This window comes from Urocitellus parryii, chromosome 4, assembly GCF_045843805.1.
Source record: "Urocitellus parryii isolate mUroPar1 chromosome 4, mUroPar1.hap1, whole genome shotgun sequence".
NCBI lineage: Eukaryota > Metazoa > Chordata > Mammalia > Rodentia > Sciuridae > Urocitellus > Urocitellus parryii.
Window position 1 is genome coordinate 177,087,279 of NC_135534.1, and position 25,351 is coordinate 177,112,629.

Here is a 25,351-nt window from a genome sequence, read left to right on the forward strand (position 1 = left end):
AGCAGTCACCCGACACCGGAAATACGGGGGCGGAGCACCAGCGCCTCGCGGGCACCGCCCAACCCTACGCCCAGAGGGTCCATCACACCGGAAGGCTGCCTGCTCACACTGGAGTGCCGAGTGCCAAGCACCGCCATGTCGGTGCTTCGCTGCCTCGGCGCCTTGAGGCAGCCGGTGAGTGGGAGCGCGCGGGGCAGGGAGGCGGAATTCCTCCCGCGTGCAGCAGGTGGGATCCCGAGGTCCTGGGATCTGTGGGCGGCTCCGGGCTGCCTCCTTGGACTTAAAGGCGCGTAAGCCTGCCCTATTTTCCGATGGGTTCGCAGTTATAGTTCACATTTTGGAACAACACGTGTTCCCTTTTCTGGTGGTAAAAGTGGCCGCGGTGATTGAGAAATAGAAAATCCGAGGCTGTTGGCCGGTGGATGGCCCAAGTGGATTAGGCCTATTCTCTCCTAGAGGCTCGTGGTTTTGGAGCCCTGCAGTCAAGACCAATGCGCCCCGATACCTCTGGCCTTCATCTACTCATAGCGAGTATTTCCTGCAGGAAATGACCAAAACCTTCCAGATTCTTTTCCAGAAATTACTTTTCAGAAATTTTTGCTACTTTAGGAGTTGGAAAGATGACATCTCACAGTTGTTTTTCACTGCTTACTGGCGAAGTTGGGCTTTTTTTTGGCTTTCAAAGCTTTTTTTGCGCATTTGCTCCGAATAGAAATTGGGCAGGCAGCTGAATCCTGGTCCCATTGTCTTTACCAGCAGATACCCAGTGCTATGGGGCTGGGGAAAAAAAAAAAAAAAACACAAAACTGATTAGAGCATCCTCCCACACCCAGTACAGAGGATGAAATGGTTCTCTCTACATGCCTGGGTTTGGGGGTTAGGGATCAAGATACATGTCCTAAAGGAGGCAAAAGAAAGAAAGGGCTGGGGCTGTAGCTCAGTGGCAGAGCACTTGCCTTGCATGTGTGAGGCACTGGGTTCGATCCTCAGCACCACATAAAAATAATCAAATAAGGGCTGGTGTTGTGGCTCAGAGGTAGAGTGCTCACCTAGCTTGTGTGAGGCACTGGGTTGGATCCTCAGCAGCACATAAAAATAAAGATATCCACCTATAATTTAAAAACAAACATAAAAAATAAATAAACCAATAAAATAAAGGCCTTCTGTCTATCTACAACTATAAAAAAATTTAAAAAGAAAGAGCTTAAAATAGTAAAAACTGCCTATGAACATCATGGGTCATGATCCTATTATTGGATTATACACATTGAGTGCTTTCTATATACCAGGCCCAAACATATAGGAGGACATGAAAAAGCATAGTGTTTATCAGAATATATTCAAGAGAAAAAAAAAACACAGTACTTTGAAAAGGAAAGATTAATTTAAAGAATTACTAGAATAGGGCATTAGAATAATGAGGTAATGGCTAGTAAGAATTAAAGGGAGCATTAAAGAGTACAAGAATGAGCCAGGTACAGTGGCACATGCCTGTAATCCCAAATACTTGGAAGTCAGAGGCAGAAGGATCATGTTTGAGGCCAGCCAAAATAAGGAGGACTGGGAATGTAGCCCAGAGGCATAGCACTCCTGAGTCCAATCCCCAATACTACAAAGAAACAGAACAGGAATATCAGATATAAGAGAATGACCATTATACCTCTGTTGTGGAGATGTAATATGCAAAGAAGAGCTCTATCTCTCCCCAGGTAGCAGTGATCAAGATCTTTTGGGAACAGGTATGGCCGGCCATGGCTCATTAAATAGCAGCAAGTGACTGGGGATATGCCAGCAAAACTTTACACAAGTCTACCCTCCAGAACTTTGCTGAAGAAATGCTGAAGACAGTTATTCATTGGAAGGGAGCTCCTGGAAGCCTCTGCCACAAAGCTGCCCAATAGAGTGCCAGGGAAAACTTGGCTGCTGGGTGTTTTGGGTTTCCAAGCAAAGCAGAAGCAGGCACCGGAGAAGCTGCTGCTACAGGAATACTACTTAGTATGTTTTGTCAGGAAGAAAATCCCATTTCTCCTGCAGTGCCTCTAGCTTATTGTCATGATAGCAACAGAAAAAAAAATATTTTAAAGCTCAAATGCATTTTCTAGAGCAGGCAGTGAAGGTGATTTTGGTGTTGAGAGGCAGTACACTGGTGAGGTTTATGAGCCAACTCATCAGTAACAGCAATCAAATGAAGTCTTCCCGGGCTCAGATGGTTTCACTGGTGAATAATATCACACATTTAAAAAAGAATCTCTAGCTGGGCACAGTAACACATGCCTGTAACCCCAGCAGCTTGGGAAACTAAGGCAAGAGGATCTGAGTTCAAAGCAGCCTCAGCAGCGGGGAGGCACTAAGCAACTTAGTGAGACCCTTTCTCTAAATAAAATACAAAATGGGGCTGAGGATGTGGCTCAGTGGTCTAATGCCAAAGTTCAATAAAAAAAAAAATCTCAGGAGTTTCAGATAAAGCATTTGACAAATTGTGATTTAAAATAAACTGGGATTAGAAAGGAACTTTCTTCACCTGATGAAGGTCATCTGTGAAAAACCCGCAGCTAATATCATATAAATTACAATTAAAAAGTTCACTGAGGTTTTAGAATTCAAGAACAATATACAAAATTCAATTGTATTTCTATTCGTTTGAAATGAACAACCCAAAAATGAAATTTTAAAATCCCATTTATAGTAGTACAAAAAATACTACTATAAAATATTTCATATAGATGGGATTGAATAATATATAGTTTTTGGTCTGACTTCTTTCACTTAATTTTTTAAATTTTGTACATATTTGTAGCATGTAAAGAGAATAAAACATTTCAGAATAAATTTAACAAAAAGACATACCAAATTTATACTCTGAAAACTTACAAAACATTGTTGAAATAAACAAGATGCAAATAGCTGGAAATGTACCCTATGTTCAAACATGAGGAGAGTCAATATTGTTAAGACAATGATACTCTCCAACTTTGTGTAAAGATTTGACCTAGTCACAGCCACAGTCCCAAATGGCTTTATGGCAGAAACTGACAAACTATTCCTAAAATTCATATGAAAATTTAAGGGATCCAGAATACCAAAACAATGTTTAAGAAGTTGAAGGATTTACGTTTCTTTTTTTTTTTTTTTAAAGAGAGAGTGAGAGAGGAGAGAGAGAGAGAGAGAGAGAATTTTCAATATTTATCCTTTAGTTCTCGGCGGACACAACATCCTCGTTGGCATGTGGTGCTGAGGATCGAACCTGGGCCGCACGCATGCCAGGCGAGCGCGCCACCACTGAGCCACATCTCCAGCCCCAAGGATTTACGTTTCTGATTTCAAAATTTTACCAAAGGTCTACAATAATTCAAGACAGTGTTTTTCCTGGAATACTCATTAGACATAGATCAATGGAATAGAATTAAGATCATAGAAATAAACCTTATACTTAATGCTCAATTGATTTTGGGCAGGGATGCCAAGATGATTCAGTGGGGGAAAAACAGTGTTTTCAACAAATGATATTTGGAAAACTAGGTAGCTACATGCAAAAGAACAAAGTTGGACCCATATCAAACTAAATACAAAAATTATCTCTAAATAGATCAACTCTAAAAATTAGAACTAAAATTATAAAACTCTTGGAAGAAAACAGAGACAATTCTGATGGTAGTTTCTTAGATATGACACTACCAAAAACACAAGCATCAAAAGAAAAAAACAGAAAAATTAGACTTCATAAAATTAGAACAGAAAACCCAATGGAATGGGAGAAAATATATGAAGAATCATAACTGATAAAGGACATGTATCTAGAATATATAAAGAACATTTAAAACTCAATAATAAAGATATAAATTTCTCAATTAAGAAATGGGGAAAGGACCAAAGATATTTCTTCAAATAATAGATAAATAGCCAATAAAAGCACAAAATATGCTTATATTATTAGTCATCCAGTAAATGTAAAATAAAACCATAATGAGAAACTGTCTCAACCCCACTAGGAAGCAATTATAAAAAAGACTGTTTTATAATATTTGTCACTCTAAAAGATCCTTTGTACCCATTTGCAATCAATTCCTTTCCTACCCCAGCCTTACCCAACTGCTAATTTAGTTTCTGTCTCTGTAGTGTACCTCTTTTGAGTGTTTCATATAGATGGGATTTAATAATATAAAGTTTTTGGTCTGGCTTCTTTAACTTAATTTTTAAAATATTGTACATATTTGTAGCATGTATTAATTCATTTCTTTTAAATTCTGAATAGTAGTATATTGTATCGGCACACCACATTTTGTTTATCCATTCATGAGTCTGTGGACTTTGGGGTTCTTTCTCCTTTTTTGTTATTAATGCTATGATTATTTTTATACAAGTCTTTGTGGAGAGCTATATGTTCATTTGTACTGGATAGATAGGTACCTAGGAGTAGAAATGCTGGACTATATGATAAATTTACATTTAGCTTCTTAAAAAAACTTATCAAATTTCTCTAAAACAGCTGCACCATTTTATATTTTTATCGGCATTGTATACAGGCCCAGTTTCTCCACATCTCACAGTTTTTATTGTCTGTCTTTTTGATTACAGCTATGCTAGTGGGTATGAAATATTATCTCATGGTTTTAATTTGCATTCCCCTAATTTCAAATGATGCTGAGCAAGTTTTCTTGTACCTAATGGCCATGTGTGTGTCTTTTTTTTTTCTTAATTTGTTTTAATACTGGAGATTGAACCCTGAGGCACTTTCACCACTGTGCTACATCCCAGCCAGTTTTCTTTCTTTCTTTCTTTCTTTTTTTTTTTTTTTTTTTTGCAATTTTGAGGCAGGGTTTCACTAAGTTGCTTAGGGCATTGCTAAATTGCTGAGGCTGGCCTCAAACTTGCAACCTCCCTCAAAGTAGGTGACCACAAGCCACATTTTGAATTTTCACATTCAGCTTCTCTTGAAAATATATAAACTTGTATTCCCTCATGGTAGCTGAGCCATGATTTCCCCCAGTGGAGAGAGATATGGTAGTTCTGTTACTTCAGCCTTGCATTGCTGTGACAAAATTCTTGAGATAATCAACTATAAGAAGATTTGTTAGGGCTCATAATTTCAGAGGTTTCAATCTGTAGCCTGTGGTGAGGTGAGGCAGTACCTCTTGGCAGGCAGCACTTTTGTGAGAAAATCTGCTCACCTTGTGGCAGCCAGGAAGCAAAAAAAAAAAAAAAAAGGAAGGACCAGGGTCCCAATGCGTCCTTCATGGGCATGCCATCAGTGACCTAACTTCCTTCCAATAAACCCCACCTCCTAAGGGTTCTACTACCTCCCAGTAGTGCCACAGGCTGACTACTAAACCTTTAACAAATAAGCCTTTGGGGGACATTCCAAATCCAAACTATAGCAGTAGTTTAGGGACAGCGCCTGTGAGGCTCCATCAATAAGCCTAGTGAAATACTCACTCAACAAATAAAAGTTGTACTTTTTATTGATATTACAGTTACTCACAGTTCAGAATTAAAATGTTAAAAAGTATTTAGGGGAAAGTGGGGACAAGACCTGAGATTTATAGATGGACTTGGATTTAGAGGTTTTAAAGAAATAGTGCTGAGTTACCATCCTTGGCAGTGTGCTTGTACATGCAGTACTGTACATGATTCTGAGTGAGAACTCTGGAGCTGGATGCCTGGCTCTGAATCCATGCTCTACTAGTTATACACTTGGTAACTTTTTTATGCCTATGCTTTCCCATTTCTAAAGTGGAGAGAATAACAGAACCAAGTTAACTTGAGTTTTGAGTAAATATATATAAAGCAACTTAGAATACTCTTAGCTGTTCTAAGCATTATATGAGTATTTTCTGTTTATTTTTAAAACAAGGTTATATGGGCTGGGCACAGTGGCACACACCTGTAATCCCAGTGGCTTAGGAGACTGGGGCAGGAGGATCAAGAGTTCAAAGCCAGACTCAGCAATTTAGTGAGGCCCTAAGCAACTCAGCAAGACCCTGTCTTTAAATAAAATACAAAAAGTGCTGGTGATATGGCTTAGTGCTTAAGTTAGTTAAGCCCAGGGTTTAACTCTGGGTTCAAACCCTGGTACGCCCCCCCCCCAAAAAAAACACAAAGTTATATGGTAGGAGTACTTTACTCCTTAAGTCCATTGTTTCCTTTGAATTATAGAAGTTGAAGGACCCATTTGCTTTCTTGGTTTCATTCTGATTTTTCTTGTCAGTGCATGACTCTGTTTCAGGCATTATTAAATCATTCCACATGGAAACTGAAACCGACAAGTTGTTCCGATACCTCCAGGTACCTCTGCAACAAGGCCCCAGGAAATCTGCCAGGAACAAGTCTTGTCTCCTAGTTCAGTATCTTTTTATCTATCTGCATCTCTTTCTATTAACAACTTTCTTGTTTTATAAATATTTTTTTTAGTTGGACCCAATACCTTTATTTATTTATTTTTATGTGGTGCTGAGGATCGAACCCAGTGCCTCACATGTGCAAGGCAGGTGCTCTACCATTGAGCCACAGGCCCAGTCCTTAACAACTTTCTTCCTCCCATCTACCTTGAGTCTTTTCTCCCCATCATAGCTGCTGCTTTCGCACAATTTCTGCCTCTCACTCCTTTGATATGCTCATGATACATCATGATTCCACCTGGCCTTACTCTGCTTTATGACTTTTCAGCCCCAGATGTCATTGTCAACTGCCTCACTTTTGGTTTCCCAGTCCAAATCCACTGTAGTATAAGTATGAAGCAGAGCATTTTTCCCTGGCAGCTTCAGAGACTAGTGGATTTGGCCTAGTGACTTGGATATTTGCACCACACTGGCTAGAGGATATAGAAAGCTGAGGTAACAGAGGTATAAAATTTCATAGCCTAGACTTTACTCGTAGGGAGAACATTGCTGGCACAAAGATGAAGTGTCAGATATGAACATCAAAGAGGCAGGCTCTTACAGTAGGTGGCATTCATGGAGAGTTCCCACGTGGTGTATTATTCAACATTCTCCAGAGAAACAGAACCAATAGGAGACAGATATAGATATAAAAGGACACCTAAATTGAGACTGGGTCACAATTATAGAGCATTTCCACTATCTGTAGTTTGCAAGCTAGAGAACCCGGAAAGAAGGTGGCATAATTTCATATAAGTCGGAAGGCCTGAGAACCAACAAAGCTGATAATGTAACTCCCAGTCCAAGTCTGAAGGCTCAGAACTGAGAATGGGAGCCACTGAGAACCAGTATCTGTGATGCCTAAGGGCAGGAGAACTTGGGCATTCTAGTTTAAGAAGAAAGAGTGAATCTGCCTTCTTCTGCCTTCTTGTTCTGTTAGGGATCAGATAGGATGAGCCCTTCTAGTTAGTAAGGATGGATCTTCTTTACTCAATCTACTTATTCAAATGGCAATTTTTTTCTGTAAACACCCTAACAGGTGCACCCAGAAATAATGTTTTTTAAAAATATTTTTATTAGTTGTTGATGGATCTTTAGTTTAATTACTTACTTATGTGTGGTGCTGAGAATCAAACCCAGTGCCCCACACATGGTAGGCAAGCATCTACCACTGAGCCACAACCCCAGCCCCCAGAAATAATGTTTTAACAGCTATATGTTTGGGCATCTCTTAGCCCAGTAAGGTTGACACAAAAAAGTAACTGTCACGAGGGTGTGAGGGGAGCTGCCCAGATCTTTTCTGTGTATCTAGCATTTAAATATGTAAGCAGATGTCATTTGATAGGTCCACAGTGTACTAACTTAGCAAGGCCCTAAGCAACTTAATGAGACTGTCTCAAAATTAAAAATAAAAAGAATCTAGGAATATGGCTCAGTGGTGAAGCACCTCTGAATTCAATCTCCAATACCAAAAAAAGAAAAATTATTGAAAAATCAAATAAGCAGAAAATTTAAAAATAATTAAAAATGACACCCTTATTCTAAACCTATAACATTTTATTTAATAAATATATAGAATTTGCTAAGTGCAAAGATCTATTTTATTTGTTTAATTGGGTTTTTTTTTTTTTTTTTTGGTGTTGGGGATCAAACCCAAAGCCTTATGCATGCAAGCAAGCACTCTACCAACGAGCTATATCCTCAGCCCCAAAGATTTATTTTAAAAGCTTTATATATATTAATTCATTAAATCATCACAACAGCTCTGTGATTTGGTATTATTTCATCCACACTTTACCAAAGAATAAACTAAAAGGACAGAAACAGGTTTTCACCCAAGCAGCCTGGCTTCAGATAGCCCTTTGTTATATTATCTTTCACAGCCTTAGGTTACCTAACTAGACTGAGCTTTCTAGAAAGGCATAATCTTTGATTTTCTTGTAGCATTCTTATAACTTTACATGATAAAAGGCATGAGAGGGCTGCCTAGTCAGATTTTTTCTGTTTCACCCTTTTCACTTAGAATAATGTGATTTTGTTACTTTTTTTTTCCCTTTTAAAAGACAGGACTACATAGTGGGAAGAACATAGATTCTAGAGTTAGGCAGTTCTGAATTTTAATCTAACTCAAACATTGAGCTCTATGTGGCCTTTCTCATTCTTAGTTTTCGTATCTGTAAAATGCAGGATTGCTGGGAGTATTGGAGAATATATGAAAAAAAGCAACTGGGTATAGGTGGGCACAGTGGCACACACCTGTAATCCCAGCAATGCAGGAGGCGGAGGCAGGAGGATTGCAAGTTTGAGAAACAACCTGGCCAACTTAGCAAAACCCTTAGTTACCTAGTGAGACCCTGTCTCAAAATTTTAAGACATAAAAAGAGTTGGGAAGTAACTCAGTGGTGGAGCACCCTAGGCTCAATCTCCAGTACCAAAACAAACACCTGGTACATATTAAGTGCTCATTATATAATAATTAATGTTGTTGACAGAGGATGACAAAATCCTGGCAATCACTTGATAGACTTTGAAAGAGCCACTAGAGCCATGAAGAACCCCAGGAGATTATGTTACTAATAGGAAGTACTAGGCTGGACTTTAACCAAGTATTGCAAATATAAATTACTTGGGCCACCATAACCCATTTCCACATCAGACATTCCTAACTGATTACAGCATTGTTTCAGGTTGGGCCCATGATCCTTTTCTGGATTCTCAAGGCAGTAACTTCTGATAAGTGGGAATTGGCCCAAGAGATGGAACCTGTTTTCCATTTCTCCTTTAAGCCCAGATATACATCCATTCCTTCAGTAACTCATCTCAACCTGTCTTTGTTTCCTTTCAGTCTTTTCTTCGCCTTGTGACAAGTAGAGTTTGGAACAGGTTGCCTGTCGTCACCCTGAACCTGCGTCTTTTTGAGGCTCAGCAGGAAGAGAAGTCCAAACCCATCAGTCGTTACCCTATTCCCTACAAGAAGGACCTGCCTTTTGACATTGTAGAGCTCATGGAGGAGATAGAAAAGAAGGTGAGACACACTTGGTGCAGGGAGTCACAGCCATTGCAGACCTTTGTCTACCTAAATGAAATCCCTGGTACTAATTGCCACAGCCTGTCCAACTGTCCAACTTCCCCACTGTGGAAGGACCCTTCCTTTGGGTCCTGTTGTATCTCATACTTTTTTCATTTCGGGTTCTGGGACTTTTCTTTATCATTCAGCTCTCTGCCCACCAGTGACTGAGGTGCACTCTATAGTTCTGTTTAGCACTGTAGTGTTGAGATAAAACCATTGGAATATGAGGAGTTGCTTAAACAAGTGTAACAGGTATCTTTTCTTTTCTTTAAAAATTATAATAAAAAATTACATGTTGAGCCAGATGTGGTGGTGCAGGCCTGCAATCCCAGTGGCTCAGAGGCTGAGGCAGGAGGATCACAAATTCAAAGTTAGCCACAGCAACAGCGAGGTACTAAGCAATTTAGCAAGACCTTGTCTTTAAATAAAATATTTTAAAAGGCTGGGTATGTGATTCAGTGATTAAGTGCCCCTGGGTTCAATCCCCAGTACAAAAAATAAAAAATTCCATGTTGAAGCCTGGGATGGTGATGCACACCTGTAATCCCAGTGAATTGGGCAGCTGAGGCAGGAGAGTTCCAAATTTGAGGCTGGCTAAGGCAGGGTGTTCCAAATTTGAGGCTAGCCCTAAGTAACTAGTGATACCATCTCAAAATTAAAAATAAAAAAGTCTGGGAATATGGCTCAGTGGCAAAGTGCCTCTGGATTCAATCCCCAACACCCCCCCCCCCCAAAAAAAAAAGAAAGAAAAAGAAAAATTATTGAAAAAGTAGACAAAAAGCAGAAAATTTAAAAATAGTAAAAATATGATTCCACTTTACAAAGTCAACCACTATTAGCATCTTGGTGTTTTCTTCTTCCCTATTTTGTTTGTATAAATCTATATGTGTACTTTTTTAAGGCTGGGGTTGTGGCTTAGTGGCAGAGTGCTTGCCTAGCATGTGTGAGGCACTGGGTTCGATCCTCAGCACCACATATAAACAAAGATGTTGTGTCTGCCGAAAACTAAAAAATAAAAATACTAAAAAAAAAAAAATATATATATATATATATATATATATATATATATATATATAGCTCCTCCCCGCCGCCTCTGCGGCTCGACAGCGCCCCGCCTTTGTGCCGGGAGTGCCGGCCCTGGGTCCTGGAGTCGGCAGCCCGGCTCCCCCACCCCTCTTCCGAGTCTCTTTCTCCTCCCGCTCCTCCTCTTTCTCCTCCTTCTTCTTTTTCTCCTCCTCCTCCTCGTCACCCTCGTCCAGGTCTCCGAGCTCCCGCTCCGGAGCCCGCAGTCTCCCCCAGCCAATGCCGGGGACTCGGACCCCGTACCTTGGGAGTCTTTGTTAATGGATGTGGTGGCCCGAGGCACCACGACCTGGAGGAGCAGGTTGAAAAGGTCCGATGGCAGTACCACTTCGACCAGCTTCATCCTCAGACAGGATCACTAGGCAATGCTGAGCAGACATGGATCTGGGGCCAACAGTCTGGGCCTCTCAGAACACACACTGAGCCCGGATCGGCTGAATTCAAGCTCCCTTTCGCCTGCTTCCTGAAGACAAACAGCTGTGACTCAGCACTAATCCATCCGGCTGAAACAACTGGTCAGCCCTTCTGATCCTACGGAGGTAAATGCCAACTGAGCCTTCATAGGTAGTGGCCACAGGTTTGAAACGGGGCTCGGGAGAGACAGTAAGGACCCACCCGTTGCATTGGTCACCCGGCAAAGGGAATCGAACTGTCACCATTTGCAAGAGATACTACCATGGCAGAGAACTGACATCACCAGACTGCGGCGGAGAAGATAACTTCAATGAAACCTGCGGCTACAGGTGTGTAATCCCCTAGCCTTCCCTCTCCACACATCGGGGAAACCTTAAGGGCCCCTCCCAGCTCTCCCATGAGCGCAATAGCCAGACCGAGGGAATCAGATGTGGCTCGGGACCCACAGCTCGGAACTCCCAGCTACCGCTCCCACCAGTGCTGACAACTGAGGTCTCTTGCACCAGCTACCGGGGGCGTGGCTACCGGAGGGCAAGTAAAATTCACTGAAGATTCTCAGCCCCAAGCTCTACAAACTTAGGGTCTGAGGGAAAGGCAAACTGGGAGAGTGTGCCCAGTCATTCATGAAAACAGGGCTCCCGGGAACAGCAGACCTGGCGTGTAGCCAGTATTGTGGTGAGCGGCACCCGTGAGAGGGGCCTGGCTAGAGGAAAAGTGGGGAAGTGACTAGACACAAGAGGAGGCCCTAGGCACTCAGGATTGGAGACTCACCCAGTCTGGGAAGAGGAGCTCCTACACAGTGATTGGTTCCCACGTATTGAGAGGAGAAACTTGGCCTGGTGGGCACAGCGCCACCTACTGGAAGAGAAGTTAATCAAACTCTAAGACTGCATTTATTAGTTTCTTTTTTTCTTTTTTTTTTGATTTGGGTTTTTTCTTTCATTTTCATTTTTCTTTCTTGTTGTTTTTTAATTTTTTTTCAATTTTTTTAAATTTTTTTCTTCTAATTTTAATTTTTATTATTTTTTTAATTTTTTTTCTTTTTTTCTTTCCTTTTTTTTCTTCTTTTGTATTTTCATTTCTTTTCAATTTTCTTATTCCCCCTTCCTTGAATTCTACCTGCTTACTTTCATTCTCTTTAGTGACTTCTTCCCTTCCCTTCTAATACCTTTCCTCCCAAGCATCAAATAAATTTATAGGAGCAAACAGTAACTCAGCAGTCAAACAGAACAAGAAGTAACATGAGCAGCTTGAAAAAGCAAGGAAGAAAAGGAGTACAAACAATGCAGGACAGCCTAAATATTCAGAAGGACCTAGAGTCATCAGAAAAATGGTCGTATAAAGAACTCAAGGAACACCTTAGACAGATGGAATGGAACCTTAAAGAGGATATGAGACAGCAAATTCAAGCAGCGAAAGAACACATTGAGAATGAATTACATAAACAGATAAAAGAAGTTAAGCATCTTTATCAGGAGATAGAGATCATAAAAAATAATCAAACAATAATTCTAGAAATGAAGGAAACAATAAACCAAATTAAAAACTCATTGAGAGTATCACTAACAGAGTGGAGCAAGTAGAAGCCAGAACGTCAGATAATGAAGACAAAATATATCATCTTGAAAAGAGTCTAGCCAACTCAGAAAGGCTGGTAAAAAATCACGAGAAAAACATCCAAGAGTTATGGGATAACATAAAAAAACCAAACTTACGAGTCATCGGGATAGAAGAAGGTACAGAGATTCAAACCAAGGGAATGAGTAACCTGCTGAATGAAATAATTACAGAAAACTTTCCAGAAATAAAAAAGGAAACAGATATACAAATTGAAGATGCATACAGGACACCGAACACACAAAATCACAGTAGACCAACGCCAAGACACATTGTTATGAAGATATCCAATATACGGAACAAAGAGAAAATATTAAAAGCTACAAGAGAAAGGAGGCAGATTACATTCAGGGGTAAACCAATAAGGTTAACAACGGATTTTTCATCACAGACGCTGAAAGCAAGAAGGTCATGGAACAATGTATTTCAAACACTGAAAGATAATGGATGCCAACCAAGAATTCTGTATCCAGCAAAATTAAGCTTCAGGTATGACAACGAAATAAAAATATTTCATGATAAACAAAAGTTAAAAGAATTTGCAGCCAGAAAACCAGCATTGCAAAGCATTTTGAGCAAAACACTACACGAGGAAGAAATGAAAAACAATAACCAAAACCATCAGAGGGAAGTGCCTCGGTAAAGACAGAGGGCGAGGGGAAAGATAATCATGGAGAAACAAACTAAATTTTTTTTAAAAAGAGGATAAATAATCAAACATGGCTGGAAGTACAAACCATATATCAATAGTAACTCTAAATGTTAATGGCTTAAACTCTCCAATAAAGCGACATAGGCTGGTATCATGGATTAAAAAAACAAATCCAACAATATGCTGCCTCCAGGAGACACATCTGATTGGAAAAGACATACACAGGCTGAAGGTGAAAGGATGGGAAAAAATATACCACACACACGGTCCTCGTAAGCAAGCAGGGGTGGCCATCCTCATATCAGATAAAATTGACTTCAAGACTAAGTTAATCAAAAGGGATAAGGAAGGACATTATATGCTGTTAAAAGGAACCATTCACCAACAAGACATAACAATTATCAATATTTATGCACCAAATAATGGTGCTGTGACATTCATAAAACAAATTCTCCTCAAGTTCAAGAATCAAATAGACCACAACACAATAATTATGGGTGACTTCAACACACCTCTCTCACCATTGGACAGATCCTCCAAACAAAAGTTGAATAAAGAAACTATAGAACTCAATACCACAATCAATAACCTAGACTTAACTGACATATATAGAATATATCAACCATCATCAAATGGATATACTTTTTTCTCAGCAGCACATGGATCCTTCTCAAAAATAGACCATATATTATGCCATAGGGCAACCCTCAGTAAATATAAAGGGTTAGAAGTAATACCATGCATTTTATCTGATTATAATGGAATGAAACTGGAAATCAATGATAAAAGAAGGAAGGAAAAATCCTACATCACATGGAAAATGAACAATATGTAACTGAATGATCAATGGGTTACAGAAGACATAAAGGAGGAAATAAAAAAATTCTTAGAGATAAATGAAAATACAGAAACAACATATCGGAATCTATGGGACACAATGAAAGCAGTTTTAAGAGGGAAATTCATCGCCTGGAGGTCATTCCTTAAAAAAAGAAAAAACCAACAAATAAATGAGCTCACACTTCATCTCAAAGCCCTAGAAAAGGAAGAGCAAAACAACAGCAAATGTAGCAGAAGGCAAGAAATAATTAAAATCAGAGCGGAAATCAATGAAATTGAAACAAAAGAAACTATTGAAAAAATTAACAAAACTAAAAGTTGGTTCTTCGAAAAAATAAATAAGATCGACAGACCTTTAGCCATGCTAAGGAAGAGAAGAAGAGAGAGAACTCAAATTACTAACATATGGGATAAAAAAGGCAATATCACAACAGATGCTACAGAAATACAGAAGACAATTAGAAGTTATTTTGAAAACCTATATTCCAATAAAATAGAAGATAGTGAAGACATCGATAAATTTATTAAGTCATATGATTTTCCCAGACTGAGTCAGGAGGATACACACAATTTGAACAGACCAATATCAATAGATGAAATTGAAGAAGCAGGGCTGGGGATGTGGCTCAAGCGGTAGCGCGCCCGCCTGGCATGCGTGCGGCCCGGGTTCGATCCTCAGCACCACATACCAACAAAGATGTTGTGTCTGCCAATAACTGAAAAATAAACAAAATAAAAATATTTAAAAAAAAAAGAAAGAAATTGAAGAAGCAATCAAAAGACTACCAACCAAGAAAAGCCCAGGACTGGATGGGTATACAGCAGAGTTTTACAAAACCTTTAAAGAAGAATTAATACCAATACTTTTCAAGTTATTTCAGGAAATAGAAAAAGAGGGAGCTCTTCCAAATTCATTCTATGAGGCCAACATCACCCTGATTCTGAAACCAGACAAAGACACCTCAAAGAAAGAAAACTACAGACCAATATCTCTAATGAACCTAGATGCAAAAATCCTCAATAAAATTCTGGTGAATCGAATACAAAGACACATCAAAAAAATTGTGCACCATGATCAAGTAGGATTCATCCCTGGGATGCAAGGATGGTTCAATATATGGAAATCAATAAATGTTATTCACCACATCAATAGACTTAAAGATAATAACCATATGATCATCTCGATAGACGCAGAGAAAGCATTCGACAAAGTACAGCATCCCTTTATGTTCAAAACATTAGAAAAACTAGGGATAACAGGAACTTACCTTGACATTGTAAAAGCTATCTATGCTAAGCCTCAGGCTAGCATCATTCTGAATGGAGAAAAGTTGAAGGCATTCCCTCTAAAATCTGGAACAAGACAGGGATGCCCTCTCTCACCACTTCTATTCAATATAGTTCTCAAAACACTGGCCAGAGCAATTAGACAGACAAAAGAAATTAAAGGCATAAAAATAGGAAAAGAAGAACTTAAATTATCACTATTTGCGGACGACATGATTCTATACCTAGAAGACCCAAAAGGGTCTACAAAGAAACTACTAGAACTAATAAATGAATTCAGCAAAGTGGCAGGATATAAAATCAACACACATAAATCAAAGGCATTTCTGTATAAATCAGTGACAAAACTTCTGAAATGGAAATGAGGAAAAACACTCCATTCACAATATCCTTAAAAAAAATAAAATACTTGGGAATCAACTTAACAAAAGAGGTGAAAGATTTATACAATGAAAACTACAGAACCCTAAAGAGAGAAGAAGATCTTAAAAGATGGAAAAATATACCCTGTTCATGGATAGGCAGAACTAACATTATCAAAATGGCGATATTACCAAAAGTTCTCTATAGGTTTAATGCTATGCCAATCAAAATCCCAATGGCAATTCTTGTAGAAATAGATAAAGCAATCATGAAATTCATATGGAAAAATAAAAGACCCAGAATAGCAAAAACAATTCTAAGCAGGAAGTGTGAATCAGGCGGTATAGCGATACCAGATTTCAAACTATATTACAGAGCAATAGTGACAAAAACAGCATGGTACTGGTACCAAAACAGGCGGGTGGACCAATGGTATAGAATAGAGGACACAGAGACTAATCCACAAAGTTACAACTATCTTATATTTGATAAAGGGGCTAAAAGCATGCAATGGAGGAAGGATAGCATCTTCAACAAATGGTGTTGGGAAAACTGGAAATCCATATGCAACAAAATGAATCTGAATCCCTATCTCTCGCCATGCACAAAAGTTAACTCAAAATGGATCAAGGAGCTTGATATCAAATCAGAGTCTCTGCATCTGATAGAAGAAAAAGTTGGCTCCGATCTACATATTGTGGGGTCGGGCTCCAAATTCCTTAATAGGACACCCATAGCACAAGAGTTAATAACAAGAATCAACAAATGGGACTTACTCAAACTAAAAAGTTTTTTCTCAGCAAGAGAAACAATAAGAGAGGTAGATAGGGAGCCTACATCCTGGGAACAAATTTTTACTCCTCACACTTCAGATAGAGCCCTAATATCCAGAGTATACAAAGAACTGAAAATATTAGACAATAAGATAACAAATAACCCAATCAACAAATGGGCCAAGGACCTGAACAGACAGTTCTCAGAGGAGGATATACAATCAATCAATAAGTACATGAAAAAATGCTCACCATCTCTAGCAGTCAGAGAAATGCAAATCAAAACCACCCTAAGATACGATCTCACTCCAGTAAGATTGGCAGCCACTATGAAGTCAAACAACAACAAGTGCTGGCGAGGATGTGGAGAAAAGGGTACATTTGTACATTGCTGGTGGGACTGAAAATTGGTGCGGCCAATTTGGAAAGCAGTATGGAGATTCCTGGGAAAGCTGGGAATGGAACCACCATTTGACCCTGCTATTGCCCTTCTCGGACTATTCCCAGAAGACCTTAAAAGAGCATGCTACAGGGATACCGCCACATCGATGTTCATAGCAGCACAATTCACAATAGCTAAACTGTGGAACCAACCCAGATGCCCTTCAACAGATGAATAGATAAAAAAAAATGTGGCATTTATACACCATGGAATATTACACAGCACTAAAAAATGACAAAATCATGGAATTTGCAGGGAAATGGATGGCACTAGAGCAGATTATGCTTAGTGAAGCTAACCAATCCCTAAAAACAAATACCAAATGTCTTCTTTGATATAATGAGAGCAACTATGAACAGAGCAGGGAGGAAGAGCAGGAAGAAAAGATTAATATTAAACAGAGACATGAGATGGGAGGGAAAGGGAGAGAAAAGGGAAATTGCATGGAAATGAAGGGAGACCCTCATTGCTATACAAAATTACATATAAGAAGTTGTGAGGGGAATGGGAAAATAAACAAGGAGAGAAATGAATTACAGTAGATGGGGTAGAGAGAGAAGATGTGAGGGGAGAGGAGGGGGGATAGTAGGGGATAGGAAAGGTAGCAGAATACAACAATTACTAATAGGGCATTATGTAAAATTGTGGATGTGTAACCGATGTGATTCTGCAATCTGCATTTGGGATAAAATTGGGAGTTCATAACCCACTTCAATCTAATGTATGAAATATGATATGTCAAGAGCTTTGTAATGTTGTGAACAACCAATAAAATATATATATGTGTGTGTGTGTGTGTGTGTGTTTTAAAATGAGATCATGTTATCTTGATTTCTAGGTCAAAACATTATTTAGGGTTACATGATATAGCATTGTATAACAGAGATACTGTAATTTAGTTCAACAATCTCCAAATCTTAGAGTTTTAGGACTTGCAACAATTTTTGTATATATATATTTTTCATATATATACATATTTATGTTTATTCATATATCTTTTTGTATATTATTTCCTGATGGAAGTTGTTTTGGGGGGAGGGGTACCAGGGATTGAACTCAGGGGCACTTGACCACTGAGCCACATCCCCAGCCCTTTTTTGTTTTTCATTTAGAGACAGGGTCTCATTGAGTTGCTTAGCACCTTCTGTTGCTGAGGCTGGCTTTTAACTGCTGTCTCAGCCTCCCCAGCCACTGGGATTACAGGCATGACCACTCACCCAACCCCCTGATGGTAGTTTTAAAGCGTGTGATCTATGCTGCCAAATTATAAGATGTTTCCTTAAACATACATTTGTTCTAAACCTTTGTTGTTCCAACTTGGTAGTAGAATTTTGTGGCACTTCTTTCCAAACAAAATATTGCATGGAAATCCATTATATAAAGATAAAAATATGGCTGTTGGGGCTGGGTTGTGGCTCAGTGGCAGAGCGCTTGCCTCCCACATTTGAGGCATACACATAAAAAAATGAATAAACGAAATAAAGATATTGCATCCATCTATAACTAAAAAATATTTTTTAAAAATATGGCTGTTCTGGTGGGAAAGGTTTGGAACCCTTGGCACCATCAGCAGCTCTCTACACCTCTCCCATTTCTCAACCCTCTCCCCAGACTCTCCCTGGTTAGTACAAATAGTTCTTTATGCTCTGTCTTTTAGACCACTAACAAACCTTTAGCATCTGTTATCAGCTAGGGTGCTTTCAGCTACAGTTGTATAGAAAATCCAATTTAGCTGGTTTAATAGTAAGGATAATTCAATGTCACACTTAATTGCTGGTCTAGCGGTAGGGAAATTCCTATATTGTTAAAATTCAGTAGCTTACTGTTACCATCAAGGACTAGATTTTTTTCCTTTTTTTGTGTGTGGTACTGGGAATTGGGTACTCAGGACCTCACACATGTTAAGCAAGCACTCGATCCCAGCCCTTTTTTATATTTTATTTTGAGATCGGGTCTTGCTGAGTTGCCAAGGCTGGCCTTCAACTTGTGATCCTTTGCCTCAGCCTCCTAAATCACTGGGATTACAGGAAGGTATCCAGTAGATTCTTTCCTTTTTGAGCTCTATCTTCCTCAGTGTGATAGCTGCTTAGACTTATTCCCTATATTCATTAGATGACTATAGTATCAGCAAACATTACATCCTTGCACAACTTCTAGCAGGAGTGAGGAGGGCATACCCTTTCCTTATATTCATTCCTTTTGGAGAGCCAGGAAGGCCCCCAGTTGACTTCCCTTCATTTCTCAGTAGCCACCATGGTGTCACATGTCCATTTCTCAGCCTATCACTGACAAGTGGAATGAAATCACCATAATTTATTTAGAACAATCAGGATTCACTCATTAGTGTGGGGAAGGGTTTAACCTGTTCTGAAATCCATGACAACTTCATATCTGAACAACATCCAGGTTCTGTTGTCAAGAGGGAAGAAATGGACAGTTGTTTGCCATAGTGTGCCATCAGAAAACACACTGAAAACTCAAAATCCCAAAGTATGGCCTTCGGTTCTGGGCCTTGGTTTCCTTATCTGTAAACTGGGAATAATAATAGCTCCCTTGCCTACCTTACAAGGTTTAGAGTATAAATGAGATTGGATATGTGAAAGAACCTTACAAAATACTTTACTAATATTGGGGCTTGTTACTAACTTAATTCTTAGAAATAATGAATGCCACCAGCCCGTCTGTAAAAGGTAGGACCTAAACAGTAGAATCTAAATTCAAATAAGTCTCATTTGTTTTATATATTACATTCACTCTCTAAACTTCATCAGACTGTGTATCAAAAAGACATTTTATATACCTTTAGAAATAACAATTATAATACCGTGAAAGGTTAAGATATGTATAAAAAGGCTATGACCTTTCCAAGAGTGCATCTGGATTCAGACAATATGGGGAGTACCAGATTACTGTTTATTCTGCTCTTAGTTTTCATTTTGTATGACCCTGTCTTTTCTTCCCTGCAGACAGGATTTTTACCAAATGTATTGAAAGTTTTGTCTTACCGGCCATTGGAATTCCGAGCCTTCTTTGCTTATTACAATGCCATCTACAACAAAACAACAGGTAAAGAAAGAAACAATGCTAAATCATTCTTGGTTGAGATATAGGTGCCTGTTTGCCAACACTGCTTCCCCCATGTGTTCCAGATTGCTGAGATTAGGGAGAAGCTCAGCTTCTGTGACAACTCTGGATTCTGAGTCTGTGAGGACTGAATCCAGCTTTATGGTTATAGATATAGAACTGAAGTAAACTGGCAACCATGGAGGTGATACTAGATTCAGATTAGGCTGCTGCTACTCAGAGACAAAGACTTTGGTTTAAATAATATTTTTTTCTCTCACTCTTTACTCTCACCTGATAGTCTATATAAGCTGCTAAGGGCTGGCAAGTGTTGTTTACAGTTTGGGACTTCCCTTACCTACAAGCTTAGCTGGATCACCACTGTACCAGCAGAAAGGAGCATCACTGGTGGGCACAAGTCCTTTCTCTTTAAGGTCCTGACGTAAGAGTTGCATATATCACTTCTGTTTATATCCCATTGGGTAGAACTTTGTCTCACTGTCACATCTAGCTATGAGGGAAGCTGATTGGTCATGTACCCAGCTAAATGAAGAGATTCTGTTACTAAAGGAAGAAGGCAGATACTGGAAGACAGCCAGCAGTTATGGGGTGGTTCTCTTTGGTCTGTCACCAGCCTGCTTCCTACCCTCAGTCCCTCTTTATGTTCTAAGTCAAAATGGGAGCTACATTTTGTCCCCTTCAGCATTTGGATCTCATTAGATCTTCTAACTTTGCTATGCCCCTGGGATGCTTTTTCTCCTATTTATGCCTTTGTGAATCTGACTTTTCCTTCAAAGTCCATCTCACCTTCCTTCATGTATAAGGAAGAATTCCTTGTCCGATTGCCTACAACCCCCTCCTTGCCCTTTTCTAATGGCATACAGAGTCCTGTCTGGCTTTTATTTTCATCATATCTTTCTGCAGCTTCTCTATCCTACTAGAAAAAGACCAATCCTGTGTTCAAATGTGAGTTCTGCCATAAATAATCCAAGCAACTTCAGCAAAGTATTTGAACACCTCAGACCCTTAGTTTCATTACTAGTAAAATGGCATTAATAATACCCACTTGAGGAGCTGAGGTAAGGAGTAAATGAGGTTACACATGTAAAGTTCCCAGAATTGTGCCTGGTACCAAAGTGGGTTCTCCCCTTTTCTGCCTATCCCTACCTCAAATAGTAGCTTCCATCAAGTTAGGAAGTCTGTTCTTTTTTCTTCTACTTTATTTACTTACTTACAGTATTAGGGATTAAACTCAGGTCCTTGCATATGTTCTGCCACTGAGCTACATCCCCAGCCCTTTTTATTTTGAGACAGGGCCTTGAACTTGCAATCCTGGCCTTGAACTTGCGATCCTGCCTCAGCCTTCTGAATAGCTGGGAATCACAGGCCTATGCCATCACACCCACTTCTTTCCTCCTCTTTTAAGTGTTAGCCTAGTACCTGATAGGCCTCACAAAATATTTCTTGAATTTAGGATTTCATTAACACATTTTCTGAGCAACTACTATCTGCCAGGTATTTCTTTGAGGATATGATTTTTATTTTAAAAAACAAATTTTAAAAAATGGATTTCCTTCCTTCCTCCCTTTCTTCCACCCTCTCTTTAGGGATTGAACCCACCACCCCTTTTTATTTTTATTTGGAGACAGGGTCTCATTAAGTTCCTGAAGCTGGCCTCAAACTTTCAGTTCTCCTGCTTCAGCCTCCCAAATCATCATGATTATGGGCATGCCTGGGAGAAAAAATGGGATTTCAAACATGCTCCTTTTTTAATATTTATTTTTTAGTTGTAGTTGGACACATATCTTTATTTTACTTATTTTTATGTGATGCTGGGGATCAAACCCAGGGTCATGCACAGGCTAAGTGAGCACTCTACCACTGAGCCACATCTCCAGCCCCTCAAACATATTGCTTTTTAAAAATATAGTTTTTAGTTGTAGGTGGACAAAATACCTTTATTTTATGTATTTATTTTTATGTTGTACTTGGGATCGAACCCCGTGCTTCATTCATGCTAGGTAAGTGCTCTACCACTGAGCTATAACCCCAGCCCCTTGAACATACTCTTAAGAAGAGAAAGTGAATAGTGAACAACTAAGATGGAAGGAGGAAGTGGGGGAGGGAAGGAGGAGGAGGAGGAGAAGAAGAAAAAGAAAAGAAAGAAGTCTTTTGATTTCAGAAAGTACTACATACTGTGAAGAAAGTAAAATAGCCTAGGCATGGTGGCCTGCCTGTAGTCAGGAGGCTAAAGCCAAGCATCAAAAGTTTGAGGCCATCCTAGGGCCATTTAGTAAGACCCTGTCTCAAAATAAAATTCAAAAAGGGCTGAGGATGTAGGTAATTGGTAAAGTGCTTGGTAACATGCACTAGATCCTGGTTTGGGTTCAATCTCCAGAACCACCATATAAATGAATAAAAACAAAATAGGTCAGTTGGTAGCTAGGGACAAGAGATGAATGAATGAATAAATGTATAAGTGAATGGCAGGCAAGTTGGTGGGTGGGCAGAGCCTTTTGCTAAAATATAGCTAAACCTGTTTAGGTTCTAAGCCATTGCCCAGGAATTCTGAACAGGTCTTCTTTCCTCTTCCTCCCCAGGACAGCTCAGCAGAGCAGATAAGGAACTCATCATTGTAGTGACCAGCCTGGTCAACAGGAGCCTATACCATGTGGTTGTCCATAGTGCTTGGTACAGGGTCTACTCAAAGAACCCAGTGCTCTCTGACCAGGTTAGTGCCCACCTCTCCTGTTCCAGTTTCAGGGCCTTACATACCTGAGGAAAGGACAAAGCCCATGTTATGATATGGTGCAGGGAACAAAATCTCTAATTGCTTGAATTCCCTTCCAGTTCCTGTTATGTGTCCACTTGCTTTTGCATGTATGTGATGTTTAGTATTAGGAAGAGCTATGCCCCAGATTAATATCAGTCATAGTGGTGGTTATTTGGCATAAATTCTATCAGATGCACATAACTACCTGTCCAAGGCAAGCCTTATAACCATTTTAGACTCAAGGTTCAGAGATTTAACTTAGTATGGAATATATAACTATAATGTGGCAAGAGTCTCTTTTCAAAACTTGCCATCTTTCTGCTAATTATACTGTTTGCACTTCCAGTATGAATTTTTGTCCATTCACTAATTATTCCTTCTGGGCCCAAACCAATGTTTTAGGCTTTTGAATTCTTACTGTTGATCCCACGCATTGGCCCGTTTGCTTCTCATTCTGGAACTGCCTCCACCTGCTCTTGCCCATCAGTTCTTCAGTCAACAACTTATCCTGTCCTTACCTTGTCCAAAGTCATGCCCTTTGGGTATCATTACTGTCTATTTCATTACAAAGTCCTACTGAACCCTATAGTGAAATCCCTGATCCTTAAGACTGGGGAACAGATATATCTGTTCTCTGCATTTATTCTCAGAGTTGAGGTTCATCATTTTCACTATTCCCCAGTCTTCTCTTCTGATCTGATCTATGGAGACTCTATTCCCTAAAGGTATCTCTTGCTAGCCTAAAAATGACTTCATGATCATCCCCCTTTGCCCTGCTGAGTGCATCCTGCCTCGACACCCAACTTTTGCTCATCCAGGATCTCTCTCCCAAGTGGTCATAGAATATGTTGTCACACAATGGTTTACTGAATATTATAGTTTAGATATGAGGTGTCCCCCAAAAGCGCATGTGTGAGTCAGTGCAAGAAAGTAGAGGTGGAATGATTGGTTTAAGAGAGCCTTAACCTAATCAGTACATTAATCCACTGATAGGGATTAACTGAGTGGTAATTCTAGGTAGATATGGTGTGGCTGAAGGAGTTGGGTTATTAAGGGCATGCCTTTGGGGTATGTATTTTGTCCCTGGTAAACAGAGTCAGTCTCTCTCTCTCTCTCTCCCTCCCTCCCTCCCTCCTTCCTTCCTGATTGTCATATCCTGAGCTGTTCTCTGCCATATCTACACTCAGCTTGGACCCATAACAATGGAGTTGGCCATCTGTGGGTTTAGACCTCTGAAACCATGTAAATTTTTTCTCCTCTAACAGCTTTTGCCAGGACTTTTGATCACAGTGGCAAAAAAGCTGACTAAAACACTGAACTATTTTATTTTAAGGTTTGTAGTGGTTTCTAGTATTTTGCTTTAGCAAGGGAATTGATTACCTAGTATAGTCTTTGGAATCCAGTGTGTTTGAAATCCAATCCCAGCTATACTGTGCTCTAGCCATATAACCTTGGGACAGTCACTTCACCTCTTTGAACTGCAGTTTGTCAATAAAAAGGGGATGATAATAAAAATACAACTGTCTGGGGTTTTATAAGAATTAAATGAGATAATGAACACAAAACACTGAGCACATTCTTAATTTATAGTAATTGCTAAATGTAAACTATTAACTTTGCAAATATTATATTTTGTTTGGTATTGATGTGGGGGGCAGGTCAAAGAGAGTCTTTGAGCTCTACTTTTCTCAGAAAACTTTGTTTTAGTCTGATTTTGCTCCTTTATTCTAACCTTGAGGGACTTTTTTTTTAACCATCAATGTCAATTTTATTAAGCCCTTGTTTGATTATTTATTTGCAGTAGACAAGATAATCTGCTTCTGACTATATTTTCTTGCAGGTCTGTGTGAATTGGAGAAAGTCTGACCTTCCTGCTCGGGAAAAAGCAATGCTGGAGTTTGCACTTGCTGTTTCCCGAGCTGATGATATAACAGATGACCATTTCAAAAAGCTTGAGATATATGGCTTCAGTAGAGAAGATGCCTGGGACATAGCTGCCATTTCATCTTTTTACGCCATGGCCAATCGCCTTGCTCATTTTATCAAACTCGTTCCCAACAAAGAATTCTACTTTATGGGCAGAACTAGTGATCATCGAGAGTGAACGTGCTGCTCCCAAAGTATAAAAGCCTGAAAAGGGAAAAAACAAAACAAAACAGTGTTTATCATTTCAGTCATGTTATATTAGGAGACATCAGTTGGAAAGTAATTTTTTAAAAAAAAAATCTGTCATTGGATAGAGAAGAGTAAATAAATGTGTTTCCTTGTGCCTCAGCCTCTCCCTTACTGAGGTCTTTGCTTCACTCCCCCAAGAAATTGCTAGCTCTTATTAACCCTTTTCTGATAGCAAGTTCTAAATATTATCCTCAGCGACAGTGATGGAGGCCTCACCTTCCATGACCTCCCTGGCAGATGCAGTACAAGGAGGACTGACCCTGGGCTCTGTTGCTTATGAGATTGATTTGATTCAGATCTCCAGTGCCTCAGTCCCTCCTGGCTGGATATGTGCCCCTTCCTGTAGGAAGGAGCGTCGATAAAGACTTGGTCTACTAGACAATAGATGGCAGTTGGGCAGAGATATTCAGGGCATCAACAGTCCA

General features: G+C 39.5%; 1 protein-coding gene across 1 annotated transcript; it reads left to right on the plus strand.

The window, feature by feature from the left end:
• Positions 1 to 135: 135 nt before the first annotated feature.
• LOC113175881 (uncharacterized) lies at positions 136 to 24,855 on the plus strand. Its single transcript, XM_026380241.1, has 5 exons — positions 136 to 174; positions 9,220 to 9,399; positions 19,882 to 19,981; positions 22,579 to 22,709; positions 24,592 to 24,855. The coding sequence occupies exons 1-5, from the start codon at positions 136 to 138 to the stop codon at positions 24,853 to 24,855; spliced, it is 714 nt and encodes a 237-aa protein (XP_026236026.1).
• The last annotated feature ends 496 nt before the right edge of the window (positions 24,856 to 25,351 follow it).

What these genes read in the sequence shown, in the direction of transcription:
- LOC113175881 (XM_026380241.1), top strand. Translation starts at nt 136, where the DNA reads ATGTCGGTGCTTCGCTGCCTCGGCGCCTTGAGGCAGCCG. An exon ending in TCGGCGCCTTGAGGCAGCCG is followed by an intron (nt 175 to 9,219) that starts GTGAGTGGGAGC and finishes GTTTCCTTTCAG; the next exon opens with TCTTTTCTTCGCCTTGTGAC. An exon ending in CATCTACAACAAAACAACAG is followed by an intron (nt 19,982 to 22,578) that starts GTAAAGAAAGAA and finishes CTTCCTCCCCAG; the next exon opens with GACAGCTCAGCAGAGCAGAT.